General features: G+C 34.7%; 1 protein-coding gene across 1 annotated transcript; it reads right to left on the reverse strand.

Annotated features, from left to right (window-relative positions):
- Positions 1 to 465: 465 nt before the first annotated feature.
- On the reverse strand, positions 466 to 21,273 carry LOC149081758 (sodium/potassium-transporting ATPase subunit beta-like). Its single transcript, XM_089237184.1, has 6 exons — positions 21,097 to 21,273; positions 18,432 to 18,572; positions 9,531 to 9,650; positions 9,210 to 9,385; positions 3,486 to 3,602; positions 466 to 832 (listed from the first exon to the last, which is right to left on the reverse strand). Exons 1-6 carry the CDS (start codon positions 21,215 to 21,217, stop codon positions 590 to 592), a joined length of 918 nt encoding a protein of 305 aa, XP_089093310.1. The 5' UTR covers positions 21,218 to 21,273; the 3' UTR covers positions 466 to 589.
- Between the last annotated feature and the right edge of the window lie 998 nt (positions 21,274 to 22,271).

Raw genomic sequence — 22,271 nt, forward strand, 5'->3', positions numbered from 1 at the left:
ACTAGGCAATGATTGTGAAATCAAAATCAATGTCTCACAACATCAAGGACATGAACATTTCAGATCTTGTACATAAATACACGATTTCAGGACGAGTCTGCATGTCTGAATTTTAACATCAGACTTTTTACCCACATCGAAATGTGAATAGTTCAAACACGTGGCTTTTCAAAAAAGAAAACTTATCGAAAAGTTACAACAAACTAAACACATAAATGACAACAATCGTAGCCTATCGAAAACACCAGCTGCGAATGGAAAAAAATGTATTTAAAAAAATTCAAACTCTCAAGGCAACACCAGCCTAGTCCAGCCAAGTGCAATCAAGCCTAACTATATATAAGAATTAGTTCCAAAATCGATACACGTTTAACTGAGACTCTCTTCCTCCTATATATTACTAAATAATAAAACAAATTTTACAGCAAAAACGATAGTGAAATCGCAAATAGTTTCGAGAGAGAGGGGAAAAAAAAGCTTTTTGTGTGAAATGTTCAAAGCATCATCCTCTATGACTCCATAAATTTCCCATAATTTATACACATTTATATTTTAAACATCTTTCTTTTTTTTATGCTTTGTGTATGTTTTAGTCTATTAAGAGCTCAATATGCACGCTTCCCATCCTGTCAGTACGATCATGATGTATGTTAGCTGCCCATGCCTTGCATTCTATGTTTATGAGGACACCTGTTGCTGGCCTCTCGAAATGGACGTAAACGAATGGAGAAAGATAACCATCCAAGTTTGTGAATGGAAAATAATACACAGGTATTTTTCCATCTTCTGGATAATACTTCACAGGACCTATGTTTTCTTCGTCTGCTGGGTTCTGTAAAAAAATCATTAACATGTTAATTAAATCCATGTAAAGTAAAGGTATAGTTTTTAATTATATAATCTTTCAAAAAGGTGCTAATAGAAGAAAATCTCACGATAAAAGATACAAATTCAAGGTTTGACAAATCCTAAGTGCCAGGTCACCATGGTCACTAAAACATTTGAACTGGAGCCTAAAATTTTACAGGTGTCATTACTAAATTGAAGTCAAGGGACAACACAAATTTTCAACTTTTGCAAGTGTATCCACCAACATGGAAAGGTCGTCTCTATGTCCTGGAAAAACTCAAAACATTATTTTAGACTGGTTTGCCTCAGGGAAAAATATGCTTGGCTTCTAAGAAATTCAACTGCCACCTAGTTTTTTTTTGTTAAGCTTTGTACAAATCAAATGCTATGATGCTTAACTCATCTGCATCATTCAACGAGCTAGAGTGGCACAAGATTTTTTGACATATACATAAAATCAGGAGCCCAGAGCCTAATGCTGTGCCCTACATTTACAATTGTAGTTTGAATCATAACTAATAGATTCCATTCCATTCATATTTATCTGAAATTAAGTGCTGAAATGTGTTTATATTTCCTATAGCCTGTGTTCACTTACACCTCTAGAATGAAAAAAATTTCTTTGCCCATGGTTTTGGTTGCTTTGCCAGCTAAACTGGAAGTTACAAATTGTGTGTGAGAAGTCTAATAGGAAATGTTTTAGTCAGTGGCATAGTGATGGTTTTCTTCAAGGTAAGTCAACCTAAAAACAAATCAAATCACAGAACCAACCAATGATATTCATGAGAAATATGGTGAAGATGATGAGAGGAAAGCTGCTTCTGAGAGCACTTGAATTATGATACAAAACAAACATGGGGTGTTGATCAAAAAGATCAAGTAACAGCATCAATCCCATTGTCCAATAATGTAGTTAATGCAATCTAGATCGTGAGAATTTTTCAGATCAAAACTTGTTTGTTGATCGTGTTCAGGAAGCAAAATATAAATTAAAAGCAAAGAGTAGCAGCAACAAAAATTTTATCAGTAGTATTTTTGCTATCTTATTACAATTATTTTTTGTAAAAAAAAGTGCAAGTGTAAAATACCGTAATACGGATCTCAGTGAGTGGTGCCCCCTGCTCGTCTTTCTCCATACAGCATGGATAAGGAGCATCTCTCCGAATAATCTTTATAAGTAATTATTTATTAAAGAATCTAGGTTTCCCGGTTTACACGGACAAGATTTCCGATATGATGTTGATTTGTTTCTCATTTATGTGCCAACTTGACACTTTAATATTTTTTAATAATTTTTAATAACTTTTTTAATAATTTGTATGAAATGCACAAAAATTTTGCTCTTTTTTTTTTATTGAGAAATATTAAATTAAAATGTTTATACCTCCATCATCATAATCCTTCATATGGCGAATGGGGAAATGTCTACCATTTCAGTGCCATGTGCGAGCAAAACTCAATGCCAGTAAAATACCAGCTTTCTTCATTTTTCATGTAAATGAGGCAATGAATATACATGGTACATAGCTACCGGCATGCACCTCCATTTTACTGACAAACCGTTGATCTTAGCGGCATACTTAAATTAGAAAAAATCAGGGCCGTCATTTCAACTTTTTCCAGTGGGGGGGGGGGGGGAAAGCACCCCTAAATGACTGGCCTGGAAAAAATATCGAAATAACAAGTATACCACTGATATGTTTTTTTCATGTTAAAAGGGGTTGCATAGTTAGTTTTTATATTTTAATAATTTTTTATACGTACACCGTCTTCAAAAACCCAATTAAAAACAGTTGCCCTGTCTGTATTGATAGCAGCAAAAAAATCCATGTTTCCAGGTGGAATATTTACAGAGATATTTGAATTCAAAACATGAAGAAAAATTGGGAAAAAATAAGATAAATGGTGGGAAACAATGTTTTATCCACATTTATTCATGTGGATAAAATCAACACAAATAAATGTGGATAATCAAAAAGTTGTTTAAACAAAATTCTTTGTCTGTCACATGAAGGACAGTAACAAAGGTCAGCACTTGCCCCCCCCCCCCCAATCCCTTAAGAAATGCACCAGAAATGGTACATTTATATATACAAATATATATATGCATACATTGAGTACATGTTCCCCCCCCCTCCCGGAAAAAGTTGAAATGATGGCCCTGCTTTCAGGGATGTAATAGTGTTTGGGTGCTCATAAAAAGGCATGGGATTTCTAATGCAATTAAATTGTGTAATAAAGGTGGCTTCAGAAACACTATCAGACCTGATCTCGTATTAACCTTTTACTGGCCAAATCAAAATTTGAATTGATTTTCTTGTTATATTCTCCCTTTTTGGGTTTCTCCTCCCTCAAATTTTTGGTTCTGTAAATTAAGTTTGGAATCTCACATATTCAGGGAAACACAATCAAGTGCTTTTATGAACGAAAAATACTTTTTTCCAACTAATAAAACTGACATTCTCAATTGGGAACATTGGCCGTCAAAATTTTAAATAAGTTCAAATGAATAACATTTTTAAAAAACTTCAGTTGCTTCATATAAAATTCCCCTAATAGTGAATTGCAATGTAAAATGATAGCATAGTATTTTTTCCACGTTAAAGAGAAAAATGATAAATATCAATCAACATCACCTCTCCTTCACAAGTGACATACACATAATTAGGATCATAGATTGCTCTAATACGCTCTGGCATACTTCTTGGGAATGAAGAATTATCTCTATAAGGTTCAGGTTTCCAACCATAGATCTGAAAGTTCATACAGGTTATTTCATTAAAAAACTTAAACAAAAGCCAACTTGAAAATTTTATTAGCATGAAATGGTATGGAAACAAAGATGTATAATGCAACTGAACAATTATTCCTCAGAAAAATAGTTTTAATGTACAAAATACATACCCATTTAAATACAAAAATTAAGATTGTCAAAATCATGCGAGTATACAGGATTATCAAAATCTTAGTTATGTTAAAAAGGTTCAAATTAGACATCTTCAGGGTCTGAAGAATACGTAAATTCACTTCAAATTCTATGGAAGAAATTGGTTTGCTAACAGATTTCAGGAACAAAGTTCTGAACCCAAGGGTCAACTGTAGAGACACAAGTGCTCATAAAAATATGGTAGTCATCTACTAGAAATGAATAGCTTCAATTTTTCCTGAAATATCATTTCAATTTAAAGATATAAATTGTGTTAGAATTTTATAGCAACAAAATGCTAAGTTATTCCAGGCATTCAGATCTGTTTGTACATGGGTGAAAATGAAAGAACTAAAACAAAGCATATTTCTCAAAGAAATGCAAGCATGTTTCGCATAGACCCACCTTTGGACCCAAAATGAGCAATCATGTAAATGCCAATGCTTAAAATCCATGCTTTGTTCATCTTGACCACATCTAAACTTGTTAACAGATATGCTTCTAGTGATACCTTGATCAAATTTATCGAAAAAAAAAAAATGTATGAAACCTACGACAATTCCTTGAAGGGCTCTAATCAGGACATTCATTGTCTTTTTAAAAAATGGACATTCATCATTACTTATCTATGCACCAAGAGAACCTGTGTATATTAATTCAATAAGCTACCATCCATTCCCTATATCGTGCAAATGCTAAAAGAGTTCACCATGTTCTACCACCGATCAAACACTCTTCGAAAAAATATTATGTCCATATTTTTACCTCTACCTAAAACCTCAGCCAAGTAATCATAAAAGCAGAAGGGGGTTGGTTACATGCTATGTCTCCTTTCTAAGCCATTGCATTACAATATTTCCGTATATATGGAAACTGATCTTATATATATATATATAAAGGGGCCCGTTACTTATGTTCGGGCAAACATGCATTTATGGGGAAAGCCCAGGTATATAGTGTTTTTGAGGCAGACAAAATACTTTAACAGAAATTGATTAAAATAGCATACTAATTCTGAAAATGCTTGGCTATACAAAAAAATGTGGCTATTATACAAAAGTGAGAAAAAAAACTAAAATACATATGATAGTCAATTTTGGAGCCCTATATAAAAATTTTTTAGACTCTCGGCATGTGCACTATTTGCATATTGGAAGAACCAGGTACTTCTTCCATCTACTTTAACAGTTTCTGTTCAATAAGTTTCCAGAATTTTCAAAAGTAAACTTGTTAAATTCACTGGATGATATTTCAGGCAGTTTCCTCTATTATGTGTTTTAAAAAATCAGAATCAGATACATTGGCATTGCATCGCCCTGCATTTAAAACATTAACATATTTCTTAGCATTTAAAAATACAATTGGATCCCACTATAACAAACTCCAAGACACTGAAGAAATCATTTCATTATAACAAAATTTCGTTACAAAGGATTTACAATCAATTTTACAATTACAATTACAAATTACAATTGATTTTACAATATTTAACACTTATTAAAAAATTTTGGTGCAGTAAAATTTCATACAAAGGAAAAGATTACTTATTTATGTTTTAGATAATAAAAATAATGCAAAAGTTTAATTTAAAAAATAACTCAAATTAATTCATTATTGATTTTTTTTTAATAAGTTTTGATTACTTAACATGTTTGAGGAAAATAATCTGGTTATTTGTTGGGTTTTTTTGTACAATTATTGTGGAAGCGAAGGAAACTGAAAATTCCTCCAAAGTATATGCGTGCAATGCTTGAAAGATTTGACATCCGAAAGCACGTGAATATTCTAGTCCCATAAAAAAGTATTTTCCCATATGAGTGGGCTGGTAACTGACGCATATCGAAAATGAATGCCCCAAAATCATGCCACAGGCGGAAATAGACATAAAAGGCTAAGGAGGGGGGAGGCATAATAATGAAAGCTGGGGAGATGATGCTAATTCCCACACACACAGTCTATCCCACTTATAACATTTTTCAAAAATCGCAACTAAAACACTATACGCTGAAAAACGTTTTAAGCGGGAAATGTCTATAAGAATTATAAGACAGTGTTTTTCACTGACCATAGCTATATTTTATGTAATGTTTTTAATTTATTAACAAACATTATGGTACATGCAGAGATTTAATAGCAAGAAATTATGTTTTTGTTATTCCAATAAATATTTACGTGCATTATACAGAATGTAGTTTATAGGGAAAAAACAAGAAATATATATACACACACACAGTGGATACTGCTTAAAACGTTTTTCAAAAACCTTCATGAAGAAACATTATAAGTGGGGTAATGCTTTAAACGGGAAATCTTAATGAGAATTACTTAGAGATCACACATGAAAATAAGTCATACTAAGTGGGAAATGTTATAATCAGGATAGACTGTGTGTATATATAGGTAGAGAAAAAAGAAATCTTACATTTTGATTGTTTAAGGTGCTGGGAGGCAAATTGAATTTTTGCTGTTGTAACTCTAGAAAGCACAGGGGGTTATCTACAAAAATTTATATTTTTTCCTATATATTTGGAGCTTTTCTTTTTAACTTGCTTCGAGACATTTTGGCTCGAACTGTGCTCTGTAAAATCTAAGCGTTGTTACTGCTTCATTTGCCGGCATTTCAAAGGTAATGAAGGTATTGTATTGCTGTTCTGTGAAGAATTAAATTTCAAGGAATACAGTTGGGAAATCCGACTTTTCTTATCCAAAAAAAAAAAGTCACCTTTAAATGCTACTTAATGCTGGCATCTAAAAATCTGTCAAGTTGTTTACGTTTTGTGTCCATGCCACTCTTTTGCGAGTTGATTTTGTATCAATTATGAGGTGGATGAGAAAACCCACCATTTTATTCCTTTGTTATACGCAGACGTCGTCCGGTACCACTATGAGAATAATTTTTTGGATGTCATTTTTTGAAACTGATCTAGTGCGGCAAATTCGAATAAGACTGTGAAGGAAAAAAAATTAACTTCTGAGAACTTTTCCAGTTCTTATCTGTTGGTCTCTCTATTCAGTGACATGACTTCAATCACTCAGTTGTATGTGAACAGTCGTAAGGGTAGTTTATGCTCTGCGTACTATTGTTGGACAAAATGAAAGAAAAATAAAAAACTCAAAATTATTGTTCCTGAAGCCCTTGAAAAAAAAGGAAAAAAACAACTTTACAGTCAATTCTTTATGCCGAAAACATAACCGGCTTCCGAAGAGCCATAAAAAACCCCTACCTCTACTTTTCACATAATAGTTAATCAGTTAGCACACAAATAAACACCATTTTCTTTATATATGAAAAAGGCAAAAAAGTCTGTTCTTTTTAAGGGAGATAAAAGCCTGATGTGAATTTTTCAAACGTTGTAAGTGCGGGAATAGCAAAAAATTAAAACGTTGTATCAGGTAAAAATTACCATTATCAATATAAGGAAAAAAACTTAAATTCACAACAATTAGTCATACTAAGTGGGAAAACATTCAAAGCGGGATCGACTGTATGTGGCAATAGTTATTTGGTCAAATAACCGAGTACTCTGCTAATATTTTGACCGGATACCAATTTTCTTAAAATTTATCACAATTATAAATAAAATTGATGTTTTTATTGAAAATAAAATTATTGGTAATTTCAAATGATTGATAGGCTATTGAATTTTAATTATGCAATTTATTATTTAAATAAATGTTAAAAAACTGGTAATTGAAAGATTTTCATTGCTGTAATATTGACAATCAAATTTAATGATGATACATTGTGTTGTAAATATTAACAGAATCAATTTTTCCCCGCACATGTTACAGTTATACATCTAATTAATAGAATGTCTTAACCATCATTTACTCTTAACTGGTAATGCATCAAAATTTTGAACTTATTTTCTTATTTTTTCTATTTAGATGTTCTTTACCATTTTGCCTCTCTCAGTAGCTTAATATATATCTTGTCCAGATGCATCCTCAAGTAGTGAACTTGACTTGTTTATACGCCTATGTGTCACTGCTTAAGCCAGAAATCAGCCAATTTCCCAAAATTCTGCGGAATTTCAGACATTGCCCTTAAGTGGCTGGAGATCCCATAAATACTGATACCTAAAAATCTCCCTAAATTCCTTTTACCAATCAATTTCTTTGATTGTTAGGGTTGCCATGGCTAATCATAATTATTAATGACCCCAATTTTATTATTTTTTTAATACGCCAACTTGGTGATGACTGAATCATGCCTTTTCTTTGGCCAGGTATCTAGCCACTTCATGAACTGGCTGGCCCTAGCCTGAATTTCGAGAATTGGTCGGGTCAACTTGCTTGAACTTCCTCAGTAACATATATATATAATTAATGCTCACGTCTACCCTTATTGCAGTAGGATTCTATTTTCAGTTTAATGTTTTCCTTTTCTATCCTAGAAATTCACCATGAGATAACATTTCACACAAAGGGATATACACCATACAAAATATAATCAACAGTAAATTCTAAATTTATGTGAAAAATCCCAATTAATATATTTTTCTAAAATTTGTTTGATGTACTTAGATTTACACAACCAAATATTGGCAAAAGGGCCAAATACTAACGGAATATTTGTCCCATCTCTAATGGAAATATGTCGTATTTTGATGATGCATCTTATTTTTTTAATTTACTCCAGCATCACCTTCACAAATGATTTCAAGTTCTTCTTTAATCGAAAACTGTTTCCTTCCGAGGCAACTCATTTTAAAACAGAAGAAATATGAAACATTCCTAACGTGAAGCACTCGCTTACATTAATTTGATTTCTTTTTTCACACACTGTATTAGATATTAGATAAAATTTCTCTTCACGAGCCATAGAAGAACACAGCCCTTCTTCCCTAACAGTTCAGCAATTCTCTGAAACCGATTTTACGGGATCATTTTTGGAATATTCTGTACTGTTTTGTTGATTTTCAGAAACTTGTTTTTGAATTTGTTATAATGAACTTTTCATTCCATAATATCAGAATTCACAATACATTGTTCCTAAGTAAACTTATTTTAGAAAAGTTTATCACAACATTAACTTATTAACAACTAATGCAAAATTATACCCTAAGCAACACTACTTCTATACAGCAGTCAGGGTTCAAAGTGAAATCTGATTCACTTTGACCTGATCCGATCATTTCCCTGACCGTAACTTTCGAAGGAAAAACATAATTTTAAATCTTAACATTTTTTTCAAGTGTTTTTTTAGAGAGAATTTTTACCAGACTTTTCTCAAATATTTGTGTATTTCTTTGACTTGTACCAAATATTTACAATTGTAAAATATTTAAAATTTTCTCTGCCTTTGCAGGTTGCTGGAAATCCTCTTAGTGCATGTGTAAACAATTCAATCATACAATGATAAACTTTTCATGTCAAAGTATTGTACAAGAAATACCCATCACATAAACATTACTGAAAAAATGAATCTCACTCTGTTCAATTTTATAATGACGCACGGATGACCAACATCATAACCAAATGAATTTGAATAAGTGCAAACATTTCCAAGGTCTTCAAGAACAAACTTGCAAACATGCTCCTCCTCATATTTCACATCAAATCCGCAAGTCCTAAGATGCTCACCAAACTGTCTGCCCCCTTGGTAAGCTTCAAATAAAAAATACAAATTTTAATAACACTGTATCATGGCAATGAATATATAATGGAAGCACAAAGAAAATGAATGGCTAATTTAACATTGATCTCTTCATAGCTATTCATATATTCTTATAAAAATATAGCCTATACTTACGTTCAAGGAACTGTTCTAGTGATTCAACCCAAAAGTCCCATTCCCTGCCACTTCCATGTGTGAACCAAATTAATGTAGAATCAATATTTTCAGGTTGGGGGAGGGGTCGAAATCCTAAACCTACATTTTTAGAATAAAAATAAATTATCATTAAGGTATAAAAAATGCATTTCATTATATGGTATCCTCAAAGAAAAAGATATTTTGTAAAATACCCATCTTACCATATTTAATTTTTCAAAATAACTATCGAGATAACTATTTAAGAAAAGCATAAATATCTGACAGGCACATGATACAAGAATATATACAAAATACAAGAACTTTTAAAGCATTTAGTTAGTTCTGTTACTAAATTGTGCAGTTGAGAAAGAGTTGTGCATGTGCAAATGTTTTAATAGCTAGTCTACATATGACTAAAATAAAATTATCTTTAAACCTCAAATGTATAACTTTGCAATGTGCAAAGGGTTCTTTAAACTTTGGTTACTGCAGCCAGTTTGAAGTTGAAAATTCACAATCGCCTTTGCACATAAGCTGAGGTCATATTTTCTTTCCATGTTATATTTTGAATTTGCTGGCTGGCAGGTGTCCCAATTAAACACAACTATTCTTTGTTTGTTGCAGAGCATGTGTGGCTGTAATTTCACTAATTTGTCAAAATTGTCTTGTTCGCATTTCTTTTTCTACCTTGAAATTTGCAATGCAAATTTTTTTCTTACTATAGTTTGAATCACAAAGAAGGTAGGGATTTCTCACACCATAAGACTGTTTTCTGCACTGCCGATCAAAGATATAGGATAATAATGGTATTTTTTATGCATCTTTTTCATTGTTCCCTTGCACCGAGTGAGGTATCACAGTTATAGAGGGTGCTAGGTAACAGGGCATAAAGCATTTTACTGATAAATCATTGATCCTAGAGGCAATACTTCCAGTTAGAAAAACTATCAAAATAATGTGTATTACTCAGATATGTCATTCATGCTGCAAAACACGTTGTTAAAATAAAAATGTTTTTATATGGACACCGTGCCCAAAAATTTTATTAGAAAGTTGTTGTGATGCCAATAAAAAAAATTCCACGTTTCTAAATGCAATATTCACTGAGATATTTAAATTCAAAAATAGGAGGAAAGTTGGGAGAAAACAGCATTAAATGCAGGAAAAGATAAACCTGAAGAGATAAACCTTTCAATAGTTCCCAAAAAGTAATATAACCACCCACATCCAAAGTCTGCACAGTAAATATATGTATTTGAACATTCCGGTTCACCAATTATAGGAGGGATGGGGCTCCACTGCGTACAGTTTGAAAATGAAATATATCAAATACAGTTGTGTTAAAAAAGTCGGACAACCTTATTTTTGATAAAAATTGTTTTTTCGGGTTCGAAGACCGTCGTCCGTTTGAGTTGGTTCTCAACGTTTCCCCAACACTAGTGGTTGGCATCATCAGGAGAATTGATAAACTGGATCAAAGTCAAGTTTTCCGGAGTCTCAGGTTGTACTTATGCACATAAGTGGCTTGAACTACACTATTGTTTTGCGATTGGTCAGTTGATTCTATGGCTGGCAGCATATTGTAAACAGTTGTTATGCTGGTAGAACCCGATTGGCCGAGAGATGTGGAGTTATCTGATTGGCTGTTGTCATCATTCTGCTGCTGGACCTTGAAGGGGAAAGTTCTTGTTCTTCTCCAGCTCTCAGAACGTGTACGTAACATGGTTTACACTTCATTTCAAGGGAAAAACCAATTGTTTGTTTTGTTTTTTTAAACGTCACTGTACCTTTGTCAAACATTCTTTTTTCATGTCAACGTTTACCTTCCTCCTCCAAAATAAAGTGTTTGTTAAGGTGCATGTTGAAAAATTTGTGACAAACATCTATATCAGATGTCACATGTGTACCAGCATGCATTAATAGTACAAAAAAAAACCTTTTAACGAATGCCCCTCAGATGCGGCCACCCCTCTTTTAACGCCAAATAGTAATTTCCCATTGTATAATAAGAGTAGGCATTTCAAATGCCTGATTAACTGCCACCCCTCTTTTACGAACAAAGTTTTTGTCCCATTGGTGACATCAGCTTACCTCTACTGTTTTACTTATTTTCCAGTATTCCTTAATATTAGACTTTGTTTTGTCAATTTCACCTTTAAAATATAATATGCACAATTTCAAGAAAGTTATATTATGGTTGTCTTATCTAAGCATGGATAGCTTCTCGATTTATCCCAATATGTTTATTGCATTTCTTTTTAAACATGTCAATTGTGTTCGAATTCACAACCCCCGGAGGTAGGCTATTCCATTTATGAAAGAGTAAATCAACTTTTTTGGCCCAAGAATATTAAGAAGTCACTAACGAATAAGTGCTGTATTTGCCTTATTCCCAACCCTATTAGAGAAAAACTATGCAACACCACAACCTAGAATTATCCCTCACCAATCAATACTGGTGTCCCTTTGTTGAAGCAGTTGATTGACAATGTATTAATAACTCATGGAAATTGTCAGAAACAGTTGGGAAGAGGAAAAAACAGACAATGAGGGTGTACCTGTCACTCAGATATCGCAAAATGGCCTCACGTCTATAGTAAAAGACACCTGAGCAATGTTATGTTGTTAAATACGACACTAATTTCCATCCCGGTGCCATCTTGAGTCTGGACGAAGAAACTGTGAGAGTGTCTACATTGATGACTTAAGTGTTGGGATTGACCCAAAAGGGAAGACGTCATTGATGGGATGACTTTATTTACAGCATTGATGAACCCAAATTGATGTTGTGTACAAAGAAAATTTATACTGTTCCCGAGATGATACAACTGATACCCGATTAAGTTTTGATCCTCATTCTTCGTAATTCATCTTTTTTTTTGTATGTTAGACTATTTTTTGATGGCCTCGTCATGTGAAGGCTATTACATTGACTCAAATGATTTATCAATTCAAATAAAATTTCTTTGAACGTTTCCATATAATTTTTAATTCTCTTTATGTTTTGAACTGGATTACATTGCTGCAAGAGTAGACCACTACTACTAAGCCCTACATGCACATTCCTCTACGGAATTTCTAACGAATAAGTACATGTTGGAATTTTGGTGTATGTGTTATGAACCCAACATGAAGTTTGTTTCTGTGTAATACTTGTTATATGTGGTGATGCCATTTTCAATAATTTTTTCAAACTATGAGTGAAGTATAATAACTGAATAATTCAGGGTTCATACTCATTTTTGTAAAAAAAATTTCCCTGACTTTTCCAGGTTTTCTGGTCAAATTTTCAAAAAATTCCAGGTTTATTTTTTAAATCGAAAACTTGATATAAATTAATAAAAATTTACAAAAATTAATTATATTATAAAATTATATTAATTATAAAATTAATAATGTTAATTAATTACAATATCAGAATGGTAGATTTTTTTTACACGCATTTATGCTTTTCAAATATGCCTGATATGAAACACAATATTAAGAAATGAAAGATTTCTCTTTTCTGCAATTTCAATGCTCACAAGATTTAAACCTTTACTGTTGTTTCCTTTGTGACATAATTAGTCAAAGATGTAGTTGGTTTCACTGCATCAAAATTCTCTACAGCTGGTTTGCACTCGTGTAAGTGCTAGAACGGAGTTTAGCAATAGGCGGTTATTCACTGAACTCCTCTGATTTCACATGCTTGGCATGGTTCTGAATAACTGATCTACCAATGTCGCTCAAGTCGCAAAGCTGACACCACACTTTATACAGGTTATTTTTGACTGCTTTGATTCAATCAGCCTACTCACGATTCTGGTTTTTATCCACCCACACAAGTTTTCTTACTCATTGTTTTCAAATAAAAATACCCACGTGGAAAACAAAATATACACATGCATATAATCATCAGCCATTCCTAACTAAAGTCAACTTATGAAATTATCGCTTTTGAGCTTTGTACCCATGGCTTTCTACGATGCGTAGTTATGGTGTTTCTCGAAACACTAGAAAGAGTTGCGATAAGGTCGTAGCAATATGCTTTTCCACGCAGACTTACAAAATCCTTGTTCCTCCTCAACAGTATCTATAGTTTCTTGCGATATTTTACGGATTATCAATATTTACGATGTTATCGGAATTCCTTTTTTTCTCTTTATTACTTTTTTATCAATCTTTTTTTCCCGATCAGATGACAATCGTGACAATTTTCCAGGTCGTTGTCAGAAATTTCTAGGTTTTGAAACAAAAATGGGCCATTTCCCTGACCTATTTTACTAAAACTTTCAGGTCTTCCCGGTTTTCCCTGACCCATATGAACCCTGTAATTGTATTGTTATAGGCCTGTATTGTATCGAGACTTTCTAAATGGGAGATGCAGAAGTAGACTGTAAGTATAAGTTCTTGAAAGTGGCGCAAAGTATTCATATCCTCTGAGTAACTTTGCTTCAGTTTACAAAAAAAACTGTGCCCTTTACCATTTATGATGTCTCAACAAAGCACAAAAAATAATTTAGTTTAGAGCAGGCATCTTCAACCCATTGCTCACAAGCACCACAGTGCTCCCTAAAGTACCCAGAGTGCTTGATGCTCATGCCCAATTTCGTGCTCACGAGCACTCGATCACTGTTCCAATTGAACACCTTGGAGGAATTGCATTCGAGATTGAAATCACCATCATTTCATGCATTTGTATGTTAAACTTGCTGTATGAGTGCTCTTCTTTTGAAGATGGGTGCAGGACCTCCGGTTTAGAGCATATTGGGCACCCCATAACTGAAATTCAAAAAATAAAAAAGCAGAAAAAAGTAACCACTTCTTCAGATTTATGTTTGGTAATAGGTAAACTTTGGTTAATGAACATGATTTGTTCCATGAACATGCTCCTTAAACCAAAATACTACTACTACTACTTTAGTGTACACCAACTCCAGCTATATCGCCATAAAACAATTTATAATGGGGAAGAGCTTGTTATCTATGTCCTTGCACAGGATCAAACTCACAGATTCTGTGCAAGGACATAGGTCAGGTCTCCGGTCAGGGCTGGATTAACCCATATGGAGACCCTAAGTACTCAAATGATTTTGGTGCCCATATCCCCTTTACTGCGTGGGCCCTGGGCTTCATAACAATTAGATCTATTATTTAAAATTTCCAAGAGTAAGTATGTAAAGTAATAAGCAGGTTATTTTTTTAAGGAGATTCAGAAAAATCATTTTTCACGGGACCTATGATGCTACGAGTCAATAAGTGCTGTAGAAGCCTTATGACAATTTGATCTGGTTAAAATTTTGGAGAGAGAGTAAGTATGCAAATTGATAGGAGCAGGTGGGGATAGAGCCTCAGAAAATGTTGTTTTGCCCAGGAGAGAGCCTATAATGTTGCTGAGATGGCTCTGGACTTGATTAAAAGAAATTGAGCGAAATCCCAATCCAAAAACTGAGCGTTAACATGAGATAGTGTTCACAATCCACTTAGTTTCTCTGCTTTTGTGTCACCGTCTCAGTGATGCAACTAGAAATGAAAATTTACCTAGTCACTTGGGGGGAAGGTCTATATATATTTCAACACCCCTTCCGAAAGTTTTAATGGAAATAGAGTAAACTCAGCGTCACATTCCTGGTCCAGCGCTCTGAGCACCACACCCCCTAACCTCCCTTGATTGTGGGGCCTGGTCAACCTTTTGATAAAAATTTTCAACTGTACAATCAAGTGCACTTAAAATTTTGGGTTTTTTTACTGGATGGTCGGGGAAAAATGTGCATTAAAAAATATACTGTGATCATTTTTCGTGGTGCCACTTTTCTCCTGATGCCCTAAGCATGTGCTTATTTTGCTTAATGGTTAATCCAGCCCTGTTTGTGGTGGTGAGCATCTTACCACTGTGCCACTTGGACATAAGCCAAAACACTGGTATATATAAACAAGCTTCCCATAAGAAATAATGTAAACTCAAATGTGATTGGCAACCACTTCCCTTCCTTCACCCCCCCCCCCCCGAACTACTATTCCTTTCAAAAGATAAAGTGCAGGTTGATTTACTTTATTTGTTGTATTGAATGTACATGGATTTTTCGAAATGATAGAAGAGCATGGGAGCCAGTATGCACTGACACCACAAGAGAGTGAAAGACAGTCTTTCATGGGCTTGTGCTATGAATGACACCCCTGCAGTCAGTGACCTCAACAAATGGGCCCATGAGACACGAGGGTCCTAAAATATTGAAGGTTTTCATTAATGTACTTTTTTAAAATTTGGTCCTTCATTAAAATAATAAAAACTGTCCCGAAGAATGCTTGGGCCCTGAACTCATTAAAAGAGTTGTGATCACGTGACACTTTACAGACACTGTTAATATTCAAAGCCTCTTATCTAGTATAGTCTTCATCTAGAATACTTACTGCTCGAATTGAATTCTAATGAATAAATGCTTGTATTACAAGACATCTGTAGTTCATGGAGTACAAGTTTGTTAAAACTTGAAAAGTTTTGCTTTTGTCACAAGATAGATTGTTTATCAAGTCCAAAATTATTTTTTAAAAAATTCTCACCTTGTGAAACACTAGTAAACCAAGTTACTCACAGTCTGAAGTCTTACTATATACAATGGTGTTGTAAAAGGTTGCATTGGAATGAAACTTCCAGTTTACTATGATAGTTATGAATTCATAGCCATGTGAATGTAATTAATAATGGTTCAAGCAGAGAATTTACTTTGAGCTGCCACAGTTGCATGTAGTGAACATCTAAAAAATGTCACTTTCACTGAGCTTACTGTGTGGGGATTTTTTTAGTTCTGGGGTGTTGAAATATTTTTTTTTTTGTCAGTTACTACTACTACTTAACCGAACATGCACCTTGTACACATTCCTCTACAGAATTTCTAACAAATCGGCACATGCCAGACAGGGTTTAAGCCACAGTCACATTTTTCGCAAAATGCGAAAGAAACTCTTAGAATGCGAAATAAATGGTAGCCACTTTCGCAAAAATGCGTACAGGAGGTACGGAACGAGTAGACATCCAACCATCAATCATTACATTAGCATTGTAGAATTTTGCTAAAGCTTTTCTCCCCATTTTCGCTTTTTTGCTAAAGGAATTTTTTATCTAGCTTAAATGATGCCAGAGAATGTCTGTTCTGAGTGTATGCGTGGCCCTAATGTATTTATGTTGTTGAGTTGCGCTTGTTTGCTGCCATCTGGCTTCCATTTTCTGAGTAAAGATGGAAATGCTTGAATTCTCATGTTGTAGGCCTGCTGCTCGGAGAGACTTTTTCAAATGGGAGACCGGCTCACACATTGGTGCCTTGAAACTGGAAAACCACAGAAAACCAACTTCAGCCGACCACCACTGTGCCATCAACAGGGTTCGAACCTGGATCCTCAGGATGAAAGTCCAACATGATGCCCACATGACCCCACACACAGCAGCTTATTCACAGTTACTGGTACAATGTATCTCACATGCTTCAGACATCAATTCAATTTCGCCTGCCATTGAGAGTTATGTGAGAGCTTTTATCTTCCACCACGTGGTTGCAAATTTATAGCCAGCTCATGTTCACGCTATTGGCTAAAAAAACAGTTATAAACCATTATTGAAATAGAAGGCAGAATAAACATCATGAATTTTTAGTAGGTTTTGGACCTTCAATATCTTAATATTTAGTTGATTTCCCTCTTTGCTCATTATTTATAAATCATTTTTACGATCTTTTAATTTCCCCTTTTACTGTTCTTAGTTCGGAAACTTCCATGCTCAAATAACACTGGACAATAATGAAATTACATTGGACATGAAAATGTACAATTTGTAATGTTTTTGACCTGCTGAACACATGAATATCACCATGAAAAAGTTTTATTGGTTCTTGTTTTCAAAATATTACCCTGTTCAAAGTAAAAAAGTACTTTATGAATGTTATTGCAAATGAAAAAGTAAGGACCATAGAGCAACATTACCAGGAAAAATGATCAACCTCCGTGTAGACTGAGTACTGTTGGACAAATATAAGAGATGCTACTTATATCCAGTGCAAACGTAATGCAAAACATACTTTGTTTTGACTTTGTCAGACACCAATAAATGAACTACCTATTGTGCTATTTGCATTTCCATACATTTTTACTATGTTTCTATGCAGGCCTGTAGCCAGAAATTTCGTTCCGAGGGGGGCTACTTGCATTTCGGGAAAGTGGGGGACAAAAGTGATAACAATATATTTAGCTATCTTTTTCCCTCTTTTTAAGAATTTTCTTACCTTTCGGGGGGGACCAGACCCCCAAGCAGGGTTTAAGCTACGGTCGCATTTTTTGCAAAATGCGAAAGAAAATCGTAGGAAGCGAAAAAAGTAGTAGCCACTTTCGCAAAAATGCGTACAGGAGGTAAGCAACGAGTAGACATCAAACCATCAATCATTACATTAGCATTGTAGAATTTTGCTAGGATATAGGATATTCAAAAGTTCAAACACCACACTATAACCCAAAGTATCACTGTATAATAGTCACCATATAAGAAAGTTAGTCGTTATATCATCAAAATCAAAATCATCCCATCAAAAAACTTGTTATACTCATGAAACTTTGTCAAAATTTTGATGTTGAAACGCGAGCTTGTTCCGATAAATATTTTGTTGTGAAGAAAAATTTATATCAATCTAACAAACACATCCATTTAAGCATTTTTATTGTGTATAAAACATTTTTTTAACAAGAATCTGATATGCAAATTATTTTTGCTTTACTGTTAAACGCTCAATGTGTTCACATGAAAATAAAGGCACTATAATATAAATGCAATAAGTAGCACAAACATACAATAAAGCATTATATAATATTGAAATAAAGTAGAAAAAAACAAATAAATATAATTTCCAGCTCGGCGTATTAATTAAATTTCCTCACCAGGATTTGTTCCTATACGACTACCGTCAAGAATCCATGTTGGTCTGTAATAGTCCAATGTTTGATAGAATATCAATAACATAACAGTCCAAAACCCAGCCAGAGCAAAATAAAATACTATGTAGAAGATTGTGATTTTCACTGGAAAAACAAAAAAAAATCATACATCTTAGTAATTTAGATATACTGAATCTACAAAGATTGATGAATTATCTGCTCGAAAATGATACATTTTTATTCAAAAAATCATGTTTCCAACAATTAAAATAAGAATAACTACAGTACAGCATTGATTATCCGAATACCAATCAACCAAAACATTGGTTAATGCAAAGCATTCCAGTCGGTAAATTATAATTCACGGCTATGTAGAAGTTCCGCTAGCAGCCAGTGCTTTTAGTGACGCGAAAGAAAAATTTTGGACTTCTTTTTCTAAACTGTATGCCTACTTTAATGGCCAATTTGAACTTGTCAAACCAGCTTAGTCAGTTCTCTGTGTTGTTTGTAAAACATGTGATACAAAATATATACAGATCTGTGTTTAATATCACTGTTTCTTTGCTTCATATTGCTCCTATTATTACAATTTTTTTCAAGAATGACCGGTTATCTGAACAACCCCAGTCCCTTAATTATTTTGGATAATCGATGCTCCACTGTAATGGTAAGTAACTACAACGGATCCAACTTAGAACATTTTACTGCTTAGTATGACTTTCTTCCCGTGGTCCCCAACTCTTACTTATACATATTTCTCGTTAAGCATTTTCTCACTCACATTTTATCACGACGGTTTTTTTGGAAAATGTTATAAACAGGATCCACTATATTTGAACGTAAAAATAATTTTCTTTTAATTCTAAGAAATATTCTTCAACCAGGAAATATATATGTATTCTTCTCTAACAAAAAAGAAAAAATTAGGACACAAGAGACACTTTTATCTTTTTGGGAAAAATTATCCAAAATATTTTTCACACTTTCTCAGCAGGGCCGTCTTAAGAGCATCATGGGCCTCCGAGTCAAGTGATTTTTCTGAGGCCCTACCAGGAAAATTCAACTATATCTCGTTTTTTTACCTGGATTGTTCTTCAAATGCCATTGTTACCTATATTGTTATTCAAATCCCATTGTTAACTGGATCGTTCTTCAACGAAATTAGTCTTGAATACACTCAAATTCATTTCAAATTTTAAAAATATACGCCGATGAGAATTCTGTTGAGTTATTTAGATATGTTTTTTTTATAAAAACAAGCATAGCTATTCTGATTTTTCAGAGTTCATTACCTTCTTTTCCCTTATCCTTATTGTTACTGGCATCATTCTTTGAATCACTACATTTTTAACATAATTCCTTAAATCCAATTGTTGCCTTGATCATTCTTTGAATCTAACTGTTGTCTGTACGTTCTTCAAATCCCACTCTTACCTGGATCATTTCCCAACTCCCATTGTTACCTGGATCAAATCCCATTGTTACCTATTCTTCAAATCTTATTGTTACCTGGATCATTCTTCAAATCCCATTGTTACCTATTCTTCAAATCTTATTGTTACCTGGATCATTCTTCAAATCCCATTGTTACCTGGATTGTTCTATTCTCATGGTTAAAGCATCATTCCTCAAATTCCATTGTTACCTGGATCACTCTCGAAATTATCTGCATTGCCTGAATCATTTCTTTAAACCTATGGCTACCTGGATCATTCTTCCACTCTTACTGTTACCTCCATAGTTCTTCAAATCCCACTGTTACAGGCACCATTCTTCAAATCCCACTATTAGCAGCACCATTTTTCATTACCCAGATTACCATTATTCTTACCAGGATCATTCTTTTAATACTACTCTTCCTTAGATTATCCTTCAAATCCCACTGAGAGGAGAAAGATACTTTATTCCACTGTTACCTAAATTGTTCTTCTAATCTCATTGTTACTTTCATCATTCTTCTAATCCCATTGTTACTTTAGTCATTCTTCAATTCCCATTTCACCTCCATTAATCATCTATAATTTATAAATTGTTTAAAAAAATTTAATAGGAATAATATTGCCCCCTTCAATCTATTCATTTTCAAAAAACAGCCCCAAAAACCTTACAATAAAATTTTTATTGTTCCCAAGCAAAAGAAGAAACAGAGCGCGACTGTCGTTTGCAGCACGCCACCGATTCCGGACCATACACAACACGGCCTCTTCCGGGACTCGAACCCGAGATCATTAGAACCAAAGACTCAAAAAACATAACAAAACATCAATAACCCTCAATTAACAATAATAAACGCTTGCGGACCTTGTTTGTGACATTTATATTAGGTAACAGTCAAACGGGCGTGGTGGAGACTGGTGGATTTTCAAATGACCTTTAACGGACCGTGTACCTTTACAGCGGCGGCGACCGTTACCAACAAACGGACGCGTGTTCCGTCAAGCAAATTCTAACAATCGTGAGTGTTTGGGGGGAGAGAAAAAATGGGTTCTCGAATCACAACAATGGGGAAATATATACGCAACAATACAGGTAAGCCACCGGCTCTAGTATGCAATGTAACACCTTGAGAACATTGGAAAATAAGGGCGGGGTAAGTGCAGCACAACACAGGGATCGGTAATTCCGTGTTTACGGAATTTATATGCGACAGAGGAAAGAAAAGACTTACGCCAGCTGGCACAATTCCTCCCGCAAAACTCCCTGGTACTCGGGTTCCACAAGAATCGTAGAAATCCTCCATCTTCTTCGTTGGTTTTCGAATAAGAATATTCTCCCTCCTTCTCAGCCATCTTTCCGACAATCGATCCTCCACCTCCACTTGCGAAAATGAATGTGACGACGACGCCGCCGCCAACCCTGGCATTCCCCGGATGTGAGCGGACTTCGTGACGCCCTTTTTTTTTTTGTACCGCCAATTCTACCGACTTCCCTACGCGGTCTTCGTAATTCGTCCCTGTGTACCTGGTGATTAATCGATACGATTGGTGGGTATTTGACGTCTACTGGAAAAATTAGGAAAGTATTTGAAAATGTAGATGAGAAAAATGAGAAGCGATCTTTTTGTATTTTGAAACAAAATTTAACTATTGCTATTGTGAAGAGATTTCTGTTTCTTCTTTTTTTTAAAATAAATATATTGTTAGTTTTTGAATGTGAAATTTCCAGTTTGGCATCAATTTTGGCGAAGTGGACGGATCACAAGCTTTCGGGAGAGGCCGCTTGCGAAGTCGGTAGGTTTTGAATAAATGCTCGCCAAACAAACGGTCTTTATTTTGTCTGTAGTGTGTGCAGGGTTTTCTCAATAAAGGGGAAGAGCAAGGCCGTAACGAGAGGGTGGGACTTGGGGGGTTTGCGCCCCCTCCGGAATGTGAGAAAGTGACCGAAAAAAGGGAAAAATATGGACAAATCTATTGTTCCATCCCTTTGGCCCCTCCCCGAAATTAAAGTGGTCTCCCTCCGAACGAAATTTCTGGCTACGGGCCAGGGGTCAGTGCCGTCTTAAGGCATGGGCCCACCCGGCCATGGCCCGGGGGCCTCGAGCGAAGAGGGGCCTCATAAAAATGAGATCTGGTTGAAATTTTCGAGAAGTTGTTTGATATGACCTCAGAAAAATCAGTTGGCCCGGGGCCCATTATACTCTTAAGACGGCCCTGCCAGGGGTTTCATTTTTTTACACCCAAAAAAAAAAGTCTGTTAACAGTCAGAGCAGACAAAATTCTTTTTTTGAAGTCAGTAATCAGCAGGACCAAGGGCGTAGCGAGGGGGGGGGGGGGACCAGACCCCCAAGTCCCCCCCCCCCCCGAAATGTGAGAAAATGACCCAAAAAAGGGAAAAAGATGGCCA

Source organism: Pholcus phalangioides, unplaced genomic scaffold (genome assembly GCF_987345545.1).
Source record: "Pholcus phalangioides strain wild (caught in Gottingen) unplaced genomic scaffold, Ppha-v1.0 ptg000009l_1, whole genome shotgun sequence".
In the NCBI taxonomy this organism is placed as follows: domain Eukaryota; kingdom Metazoa; phylum Arthropoda; class Arachnida; order Araneae; family Pholcidae; genus Pholcus; species Pholcus phalangioides.

Excerpts from the sequence above, each read along its gene's own strand:
- LOC149081758 (XM_089237184.1), bottom strand. The coding sequence starts at position 21,217 with ATGGCTGAGAAGGAGGGAGAATATTCTTATTCGAAAACCAACGAAGAA. Across the intron at positions 18,573-21,096 it reads GAGGAATTGTGCCAGCTGGC|TGAAAATCACAATCTTCTAC; the intron begins GTAAGTCTTTTC and ends TTGTTTTTCCAG. Across the intron at positions 9,651-18,431 it reads TCGTATAGGAACAAATCCTG|GTTTAGGATTTCGACCCCTC; the intron begins GTGAGGAAATTT and ends CTAAAAATGTAG.